Source organism: Sminthopsis crassicaudata, chromosome 3, assembly GCF_048593235.1.
Source record: "Sminthopsis crassicaudata isolate SCR6 chromosome 3, ASM4859323v1, whole genome shotgun sequence".
Taxonomy (NCBI): domain Eukaryota; kingdom Metazoa; phylum Chordata; class Mammalia; order Dasyuromorphia; family Dasyuridae; genus Sminthopsis; species Sminthopsis crassicaudata.
The window spans coordinates 191,742,851-191,754,347 of record NC_133619.1 but is presented as its reverse complement, the minus strand read 5'-3'; the positions used below and the strand labels follow the sequence as shown (position 1 = coordinate 191,754,347).

Genomic DNA, 11,497 nt, shown 5'->3' with positions numbered 1-11,497 from the left:
AACCACATCATTATAAGGAGGTATTAAAATATGTTGGGAGAAAAAGTGCCCTGTAAAAATAACATTACTCGAAGCATTTCCCTGATGGAATGTGGACAGTTACTTTTTTCTACCCCCTATTTTAACCTGCAGTATCTTTGGTTTAAAATCCAATGATTTATAAAATTCATTAGGTGATGGCGACAAGGTGACGTTCCGAGGTTTGTACCTCCATTGAGGTGCTAACTACGCAGTAATTTCAAAGCGGAGACACAAGAAGGAGGTTTTGGCAAAATCAGTCACGGCTCACGGGGCGGGTCAGGGTAGTACGCTTTCCCGGGCAGGACCTGATCCCGCTTCTGGCGCGTGTACAGCCAGTCCCCTACAGCGCGCGGAGGCGGCTGCCACGAGTTCGAGGTCCGCAGGTCAATCCGGGTCTAACCCCTCCTTCCTCTCCCGGGGGGAAGGGAGAGAAGAGGAGAAGGAAGAGGGGTGGGTCGATAGCCAGTTGCACCAAGTATAAACAGCCCGGAATCGGTGCTACCGACAGAGAAGGGCTTCCTACTCTGGCTCCTCCCTCCCCAGATCTCGACTCCGGCTCCACTCGACCTCTCGGGCCTCAGCTGCTTGGGGCTGCAGCGGGAAGATGGCGGCTGCAGCGGGCGGTGCGGAAGCGGCTTTGGCAGCTGCTTTGGCGGATGTTCCCGACTTGTCTCGGCTGCTGGAGACTGACCCTGCCCTGAAGCCCTACGCGGGAGACTTCCAACGGAGGTACCGCCCCGTCCCCCTCCCCCCCCCCCCCCGGCCCGGCGCCCCCTCTTTCCAGCGTGGGCTCACTCCCCCTTTCCGATTTTTCTTTCTCTCCCGAAGCCTCGGAAGGCTGGGCTCCTCCTGGTTGAGAGGTGGAGGGGAGAGTGTATCTGGACGTCCGTAGCTGGGCCGCTGGCCTGAGGGCTCGGTAGCGCCGATAGCGTGGCGGGAGCTTCCTTGCCTGGTAGAAGGGATCCAGCAGAGCGAAGTCGAGTTGCCCCTTGGATGCGTGGGGGCTCGGCGAGTGAGCGGCAGGTGGCGCTCTGCCTGGTGGGGAAAACTATGCGTGTACCTACCTCATCACTAAGGCTGGCTTTGGTGAGCGAAATGAGCTTTTGTCCCGTGCTTTGGAGTCCTATTGCTTCCTGGAGCCTAAAACTTTGTAAATTTTTCTTCTGGGAGACCGAGTCTGGCCCCTTTCAAGCGTGAAGAAGAACCCGGCTACTTCAAAGTACAATGTTCCTTCCCCTTTCCACTTGTTTTGAATTAGGTATTTTTACAGCGATCTGCATAAGTGCTCCTCGATATCTCATCTAATTTTTTGATTTGGCAGGCCACACAGCTCAGCTGTCAGGTGATACATTTTAATTTATTTTTTGTTATCCGTAGCCCCTTGTATTCCTTTCTTTTTATTGTCCTTTGAAATTTTTTCTCGTGTTTGGAACTAGTGAAAAATCGAATCACCGTCTTTGGGCAAATAGCCCCAGTGTTCAACATAAATACTCTTGGCTGACCACCTTTAAGAGTTCTAAAATTATTCCTTTGGGGCCATGGCACTTTAGGAAAGTTAAACTCGGGGAAAAAAATTAAAATGCAGTTGAATTTAGATTGGGCTGACTCACAGGACATCCATTTTAATGCTAATAGACTATTTTTGGTTGGTGTTTTGTACATTTGTAATGTCTGAATGTGTTGGTAGTTTCTTAGTGAGGATCTTAAGACTCTAAAAGCTACAGGCAGTCCTGGAAGGCAGTTACACAGCTGATTACTGCAGTGTGACATTGGAGTATTTCTAGTCATGGTTGTCATGATTTATTAGATAGTTCAATGGAAGTGGAGTTCTCAAAAAGGACCCAGATTCACATTCGGCAAAAGACATTGTGTAACCCTGAACTTGACCTCCATATGTCTGTTTCATTTTAAAAAGTTCAAGGGAGTTGAACTTGATGGCTTCTAAAGGGCCCTTGTAGCTTTGAATCTATGATCTCATGATCCTGTCAGTAAGCATTTATTATGTTCCTTTCATGTTTCAGACACAGTTCTAGAGACACAAAAAGGGGCAAAAAAAAAAACCCCTCTTGCCCTCTAAAAGCATATGGTATAATGGTCAAGACTACATACAAATATCTGAAGAGCATGTGATAAGCATGATAATTAGGAAATAACAAACAGTTAAAACCTAGAATTAAGAGATATTGGGGAAGATTTCCAGTTTAAAAACAATTTAGGAATTTACTTTGGACTTTTAAGTTGGAAGTGAAGGAAGTAGAGTGTTCCAAGCAGTTCTAGAGAGCTAGAAAAAATGCCTGAAGTAGAAAGATGGAATGCCTTGTTTGTAGAATAGCTAGGAGACCCAGGGTCATTGGAAGGAAGATTATGTGTCAAGTTTTAAAACAACAATACTGGAGAGTTAAAGGGAATGTGGTAGGTAGAGAAGGAGTGTTCTGGTATGAAGAGCTTTAAATGCTAAATAGAGCATTTTGTATTTTATCTTAGAGGTAATAGGGAGCTGCTGGAATTTATTGAGTTGGGGTGGAGTGGGGTGAGATGATCAGATTTGTGTTTTGGGAAAACCATTTTAGTGGTTGAGTTAGAGTAGAAAGACACTTGAAGCCAACTATTGCCATAATCAAGGCATGGGGAGATGAGAGCCTGCATTAGCATGGTGGCAGGGTCAGGAGAGAAGATCTGTACAAGAGATGTTGTAAGGATGAAATTGACAGTCCTTAGCAGCAAATTGGTTGAGAGACTCCTAGGTTGTGAGCCTGAATAACAGGAAAAATGGTGTACTCTTCTATAATAACAGAAGGTGAGGGAGGGACAGTTTAGAAGATATGAGTTCTTTCAGACATACAGAATTTAGGCTGTCTGCTGGACATCCAGTTGGAAATGCCTGAAAAGCAGTTGGAAATGTGAGTTTGGAAATTAGTAGAGCTTTTGCGGCAAGATAGAGAGATTTGAGAATTTTTAGTATAGATATGGTAATTAAATCCATGGAAGCTAATGAAGTTACCAGATGAAACTGCATTTAGGAAGAAGAGAACCCAAGACTGAACCTTTGCACACAGAGATGAGGAAACTGAAGAAAGTGGTCAGGAGGAGAACCAGGAGAGACTAATGTCCTGAAAATGAAAACTTAGAGAGAAGAAAGTATCAAGGAGGAGAAAAAAATCAGGTGTCAAGGGCTATAGAGAAGTCAAAGAGAAGGAAAACAGAAAAGACCATTGGAACAAACTTTGGAGAGATCATTTCCAGTGGAATGAACTCCTGGAGGTGAGAGAAATGGGTATGCAACCTATTGTAGATGGACTTATTGAGGAATTTAGCTACCAAGGGCAGAAGAGATATTACATGGAGAGTGGGATAAGAGGTAAAGTAGCATTACCCAGAAGTATGGAACTACCAATGGAAACTACCAAATTCAGTTACTCTGCATCTGTAATAGAAGATCTGAGTATTAAGAAATGTTATTAAAAAGAAAAAAAGAAACCAGAATGAACACAGTCAAGTGTCACATTGGAATTCTTTTTCTGGACCAGTTTGTTACATATTTCTTTCTATAGTTTCGTTGGTTGTAAAACTTCCTATTTTAGATTGGATTCATTTAGGGCCAAATTTAGTGAATGAAATGTTACCTTAAATTTTTGTCCTGGTTCATTGGAGTTGCTTTTGGAAACATAGGCTTCTATGTAGAAGAGATTAACTGTTCAGATACACTAAAAGTAGTAGAACTTTGTTACACTTATGATTTAATTTATACATAGGATGTGAGATTTGTAGGCTTCGTCAGGGACTGTCAAGAATGGGGTGGTTGACAATTCAATCAAAGAAAAACAGGAATGGGTAATCAAAAATATATTCAGGGAGGTTGCTGCCTTCTTAGGAAGCTTCTTTGTGCTATGACATAAGGAAATTGAAGGCCATGAGAAAGGGGTCACCACTTCTATGAGATGGTATTCCCTATGGACCTAAATCAGCATTATTGTCATCATTTTACCTATTTCAGTATTTATATAAGTAAAATGATGACCCTATGGCTGATCATTCTTAAATTAAGGTAGCTCTTGTCAATGGGGTGAGGGGAATGGTGTTTAAGCACATCTGATTGGTTTTGCTCCCATGATATCCCAAGGCGGAACATGTGAGGGTGAAAAAATCCAGCCAGGAAGGATTCCAGAAAATGGAATAGAGTTGTGAGGAGAAGGGAGGTGTATAGAACAAAGAGAGGGAGAAGAAATTATGTTTAGGTTCATAAATCATAGGTTGAAATTGGGAAGATATCTTTATGGTCATAGTAGACTCCTTCCTCTTACCACTCTGATTTTAGGGGCAAAAAAGATTAAGTAATTTGAGTCACACTAGTAGTACAGCTTTGTTAGCATATGATTTCAAGTACAGTGTTAGTTTCATACAGTTTGTATGAAGAAGAAACAATGTGATGAACACAAACCTTATGAATGTCAAAAAGCTCCAGGAGCTCCGAGGATTTTTGGACTAATACATGGTGGTTTAGACAGATTTTTTTTTTTTTTTTTTTTTCCTCAGCCTGAGTCTAAAAGGTCAGTAACTGAAGTGCTAGTGTTAAAGATTTAGAAATGAAGAAACTGAGGATCAGCGACTTTGTGATTTACAAGCATATACCTGCCAAAAACTGCAGTTATACAACATCTGATTTTTTTTTTTTTTTTTTTTTTTTTTTTTATAACTTTATTTTGACAGAACATATGCTAGGGTAATTTTTTACAACATTATCCCTTGCACTCACTTCTGTTCCGAAATTTCCCTCCCCTAGATGTCAGGCAGTCGGATTATACGTGTTAAATATGTTCTAGTATATCCTACCTACAATATATGTGTGCAGAACTGTACAGTTCTCTTGTTGCACAAGAAGAATTGTATTCAGAAGGTAAAAATAACCTGGGAAGAAAAATAAAAATCAAACAGTTTACAATCATTTCCAGTGTTCCTTCTCTGAGTGTAGCTAATTCTGTCCATCATTGATCAATTGGAACTGAATTAGATCTTCTCTTTGTCGAAGATAATCACTTCCATCAGAATACATCCTCATACAGAGTTGTTGAAGTGTATAATGATCTCCTGATTCTGCTCATTTCACTCAGCAGCAGTTCATGTAAATCTTTCTAAGCCTCTCTGTATTCATCCTGCTGGTCATTTCTTTCAGAAGAATATTCTATAACATTCATATGCCACAATTTACCCAAGCATTCTCCAATTGATGGGCATCCATTTATTTTCCAGTTCTAGCCACTACAAAAAGGGCTGCCGCAAACATTTTGGCACATACAGGTCCCTTTCCCTTCTTTAGTATTTCCTTGGCATATAAGCCCAGTAGTAGCACTGCTGAGTCAAAGGTTTGATAACTTTTTGGACATAATTCCAGATTGCTCTCCAGAATGGTTGGATTCGTTCACAATTCCACCAACAATGCATCAGTGTCCTAGTTTTCCCACATTCCCTCCAACATTCATCATTATTTTTTCCTGTCATCTTAGCCAATCTGAGAGGTGTGTCATGGTATCTCAGAGTTGTCTTAATTTGCATTTCTCTGATCAGTAGTGATTTGAAACACTCTTTCTTATGAGTGGAAATAGTTTCAATTTCATCATTGGAAAATGTCTGTTCATGTCCTGTGACCATTTATCAATTGGAGAATGGTTTGATTTTTTATAAATTAGAGTCAGTTCTCTATATATTTTGGAAATGAGGCCTTGATCAGAACCTTTGACTGTAAAAATGTTTTCCCAGTTTGTTGCTTCCCTTCTAATTGTGTTTGCATTAGTTTTGTTTGTACAAAGGCTTTTTAATTTGATGTAATCAAAATTTTCTATTTTGTGATTAATAATGATCTCTAATTCTTCTTTGATCACAAATTCCTTCTTCCTCCACAGGTCTGAGAGGTAAACTATCCTATGTTCTTCTAATTTATTTATGATCTTGTTCTTTATGCCTAAATCATGAACCCATTTTGATCTTATATTGGTATATGATGTTACGTGTGGAGACATACCTAATTTCTGCCATACCAATTTTCCAGTTTTCCCAACAGTTTTTTTCAAATAATGAATTCTTATCCCAAAAGTTGGGATCTTTGGTTTTGTCAAACACTAGATTGCTATAGTTATTGATTATTTTGTCCTTTGAACCTAATCTATTCCAGTGATCAACTAATCTATTTCTTGGCCAATACCAAATGGTAATGGTGATTGCTGAGTTATAATATAGTTTCAGATCAGGTATAGCTAGGCCACCTTCATTTGATTTTTTTTTTTTTTTCATTACTTCCCTTGAAATTCTTGACCTTTTGTTCTTCTATATGAATTTTTTTGTTATTTTTTCCCTAGGTCATCAAAATATTACTCTGATATAAAGATAGATTCCCAAACATTTTATGCTATTGACAGTTATTTTGAATGGAATTTCTCTTTGTATCTCTTGCTGTTGGATTTTGGTGGTGATCTATAAAAATGCTGAAGATTTATGTAGATTTAAAATATTTGGGAACCTACCAAAGGAAAGTCAGGAATTATATGAGCAAAATTACAAAACACTTTCCACACAAATAAAGTCAGATTTAAATAATTGGAAAAATGTTAAGTGCTCTTGGATAGGCCGAGCTAATATACTCCCTAAACTAATCTATTTATTTAGTGCTATACCAGTCATACTCCAAAAAAACTATTTTAATGGCCTAGGAAAAATAACAACAAAATTCATATGGAAGAACAAAAGGTCAAGAATTTCAAGGGAATTAATGAAAAAATAAAAATAAAATGAAGGCAGCCTAGCTGTACCTGATGTAAAACTATATTATAACTCAGCGATCACCAAAACCATTTGGTATTGGCTAATGAGCCTTTGGAAAGATTAGTATTTGACAAAATTGATCCAAGTCCTCTCAGGAGCATCTATAGCTAAAACTAACAGTACAACAGATATCCATATATTATATACATTTGGAATGCATTTGCCAGATTTTCTAGTGATTTATTCTCATTTTAGATGATAGGATTGGCATGAAGCAGCAGAAAGGGGCTATATTTGGAGTGAAAGCAACCTGGGCAAATCACTTAAGCTTGATGGTTATCAATTCCACATTTGTAAAATGATAAGGTGATCTCTGTAATATCCCTACTAGCTGTAAATCTGTGATACTTTCATTTTTTCATTTCTTCACTTCCTTTGGGCCAAATTCGTGTAAGGGAAACTCTTTTTCAATATTTAATTCAGTAACCTATTCAGTTCCCATGGTTTTAATGATCATATCTGTACAAATGATTCCTTTTCCATTCTATTTCATTTTGCCTGCACATTTTCAATCATTTGTGAAGTCTTACAGATTTTTTCCACATAATATCTGTTCTATCATTCCTCTATTTTTTTCCATTCACAAAGTAACTATCCTCCTAGTTCAGGTCTTTCTAAGATACTTATTATCTAAACTCTCAAAATAGCCTCAATGGGTCTCTTCCTCAAGTCTAATTGAGACCTTTTTACTCTGACTTCCATTCATCATCATCATTTCATCATCTCACTTACTGTAGTGCCTGTATTATTTCTAGAATGAAGTGCAAACTTTTGAATTTGAAATTTAAAGCACTTTGCTATGGCCTGTTTCCCACCTACATTTTTAGGCTTATTATATATTATTTACTCACGTGGGATTTTCATGTCTTTTCTTTCCTTTTTTTTTTTTCCCTGAAGCTGGGCTTAATTGACTTGCCCAGGGTCATACAGCTAGAAAGTGTTAAAAGTGTCTGAGACCAGATTTGAATTCGGGTCTTCCTGAATTCAAGGCTGGTGCTTTATCCACTGCACCACCTAGCTGCCCCTTCATGTCTTTTCTAACATATAACATTCTTTTTTTTACCTAGTAATGTCTCTTAATGATTGTATAATGATTTGTAATTTCCTTGGTTGACAGAAACCTATGTGATCCATTGCAAAATGAAATCTTTCTGAACATATGTTTCCATTGTTTTTAGATAAAATTTACTTTAATTACTGTGCTACATAATCCTTTAACATTTTAAGTGAGAAGTAAGTTGATACTGAGTTGATTTCACCTCAATTCAGTTTACTATGCTTGATAATCCATAAGTCCAAAGTTATTGCTTTGTTGGTGACAAATGGGTCATTAAACATTTTACTCAGTGATTATTTTCAGAAAAATTGTAATTTCTTGATAATTTACCTTGAAAGCTGTTATTTGACAAATATTAGGATTCCAAGCTTAATGATTGTGTTTATTTCTTATTAAAGAAACATTTTTATTTTAGATTCTGCCCTCCTAGTTTCCTTCTCTTTCCTCTCTCCGCCTTCTATAAAATTGAATGAGGTGAGGTATTATAAAGGATCACGTGTTTAAACCTCACACTGGGGAAGGAAATGATAAAGCAGTTGTTAACAGGATAGATGTTGAAACATAATGAGCATGAAATTTCCAGTATTGAGAATGGTAAATTCTAGCCTGAAGTAATTCAAAAATCAGCCTTCTCTTGATCTTTCTCTTTTCTTTCATCTGATTGCTAAGTGTTCATATTCTTGGACATCAAACAGCTGCTGGGATTTTTTTTTTCCTTCTGAATTGCTGATGTTGTATATAAATTCTTTCTCATAAAAAGTATTTTAAGAGATAAGATCAACTTTGAAGATAGGGCAATATGGAAAAAGAAAAAATAGTTTATTACTACTGAAATAAGAAATAAGACTATGAAAACCAAAGAATTCTTACATGTTACCATGAATTATAGAAAGAGAAGTGACTAATTATGGTGATTATATATGAAAAAACAATGATATGTAGGAGCATGAGTACCCTAGATTCTAAACCAGAAATGTCAAATTTTTAGCCCAACTACTGAGTACAATGGGAGCCATATCAAAATGTAATTGAGAAATATTTAACAAATAAATAAAAATATAAGAATACATAGTGTGTGTGTGTGTGTGTGTGTGTGTGTGTGTGTGTGTGTGTGTGTGTGTGTGTGTGTGTTTTTACCTTGGAGAGAAAAGTTTATTTAGAAACAGTAAAAAGTTTTGAAGGGGGGAAGGAGAAAAAGATAAGTTTTTATATAGTGTTTATAGGACACTGTGCTAAATACTTAATACATGTTACCTTTCTTCATCTTTCCAGCAACTCTACCAGACAGGTGGTATTATCCCCATTTTAGAAGTGACTGATACAGGATGACAAAGTTAGCAAATACCTTATATAGTGTTTGAACCTAAATCTTCTTGAATCCAGGCTCAGTCTGCATCCACCCAGGCTCCATTGAGTCTTCTCCTCCACAAAAAAACATAGATCCCTTTGTATCTTTATTCAGATTAATACGTAATTAAATAGATAAATCAGTGTAAAGAAATTATATTAAGGATTTAAACTTCAAACAAAAATGAAATTTAGCTTTTAGACTTCTGACCCTTACTAAGAAGATATTAAAAGCATCTAGAAGCTATTAAGCCCCAGAATTCCTAGGGCCTAATATGATTCTAAATAATGCATCTTGTATAGTCTGTCACACTGAGTAATCCCTTTGCTATAGCTAAATAGACTTAATGATAGTGATATTTGACCGTGATGCAAAAGCAAGAATACTCATTGGTACAGAGATTTGGTGTAGAGAGCCTAGATTCAAATCTGTTCTCTGTCAATTAACTACTTGTGTGACTTAAGGCAAGCCAGTTGAAGTTCTTGTGAATAAAACAAGGGGATTGGAAAATACCATTTAGCCACTAAAGTACTTTTTAGCCCCAAATGTGTGTGATGTCAGACTTAACCTATGATTTGTGATTCCTTTTGTAGCAGAACTGAAACCACAAATACATGATTATTCAATAATATTTATTAAAGTCTCTTGTTTATAGGAAAACAGCCAGTGCTATGAAAGCAGTATTTTCTTCACCATTAAAAACGTCCTTTGTGAGGTATGATAAAAATCACGCGATAAAAATTTGTAAAACTATGTGACTAAAGCAATGAAAGTAGGAATGTACTTTGTTGTTTTCTAAGTCAATATGCAGGGATCCATTTCTGTACGACTTTGAAATTCTGACCTAGACCATGGCTATTTTCTGGATGAAGAAAGCTTAGTCCCCTTTACTACTTTTTAGATTAGAGAAAGTTAAAATTCCCCCCTACCCACACTCTTAATCTATCTGCAAATATTGAACTCCTGGTGGTAATAAAGAATGCTATATTTAGAGTCAGGAAGACTTGAATTTGAATCCTCTTCCTCAGATATTTAGTATATAAACCTAGACAAGTCACTTTCCCTATCTTAAGACTGTTACTTCATCTGTAAAGTGAACCTTTCTCAAAAACTTACAGTATCAGGGGAAATAATATAAAGTGCTTTACAAACCTTAAAAATGCTATATAAATGCTAGTTATTAAGTGCCTCATATATAATATTAGCTTAGACCGTTCTAGTATAATTTTCTTTGTCTTGCCTTATTGACCACACTTGATTTCTAACTAAATCGTGTCTTGCCGTAAAATTAAACCCTGCTACAAATGTAGGCCTCTGGTGCTATCACACTTACATAATGTTAAAAATAACACTCTTGACATTGAAAATCAGATATCAGATATCAAGGAAAATTTATTAAAGAAGAATCTTAAGGAATCACTTTAATGTTTTCACTTTAATGTTTCTGGCCAGAAACAGTCTCCACTCCTCTTTAGAAAGAGGGAGCATTGGATACCAAAATGGGAGAACCTTTACACTTGGTTGTGTGACACACAGTTTCCTTTCAGAAAACGATTGCTCCGTTTTATCTGGATTACAGTCTTTCTGTTACACCCACTACATATTTCCCCTTAATATGTATAAAACATGTCTCTCTCTCCCCTCCCTATCATACATCCCATGTTCAAAAATGTCAGAAAACTCCTCTTCTAGGGTGTGTTTAATATAAAATTATCCTATTAAGCAGGTAGCAGTAGTAATTTGCACAAGTCAGGTCATTGACCCCAACTACTTTGGGCTGGATGGGCTATTATGGTAAGTTTTCTGAAAACCACAAGACCCTTGCTGATTGGCTGAATCCATCTGTGCTTTTCTAGGCCTCCCCAATTTCTTATTTGTTCAAGGCTTTTATTGATTACTTAATTGTTCTGTGAATCTTACTCTTCCCTAACTTCTCACATTCTGAAAACTTCTTGGTCAGTGGTTACACACTATCTCAATCCTATACTACTTCATCTTTTAAATGTATTATTATCTCTAGGAATAATGTACTCATAAATTTACCTTTTTTCTAGTATCCTGTAATAATATAAAATAGCTTAAATAGCAATGATGACAATAACTTACATTTATGTAGCATTTTTAAGGCTTGTAATTTATTTAAAATTGTGGAATCCAGAACTGGGAAAGATCTGATAGTTCATACAATCCTCCAAATGAACTTTGCCTAAAGTCACAGTGATAGAAGTGACCAAACTGATGCATTGCCATTGGAATTC

At 37.0% G+C, this 11,497-nt stretch overlaps 1 protein-coding gene across 1 annotated transcript in view; it reads left to right on the top strand.

Moving 5' to 3' along the window:
* Positions 1–352: 352 nt before the first annotated feature.
* Positions 353–11,497, top strand: part of GBE1 (1,4-alpha-glucan branching enzyme 1) — a 258,453-nt gene continuing 247,308 nt past the window's right edge. The window contains exon 1 of the mRNA XM_074299786.1: positions 353–750. Within this exon, the coding sequence (XP_074155887.1) occupies positions 626–750 (125 nt within the window). The 5' untranslated portion in view covers positions 353–625. The remainder of the gene's footprint in view (positions 751–11,497) is intronic.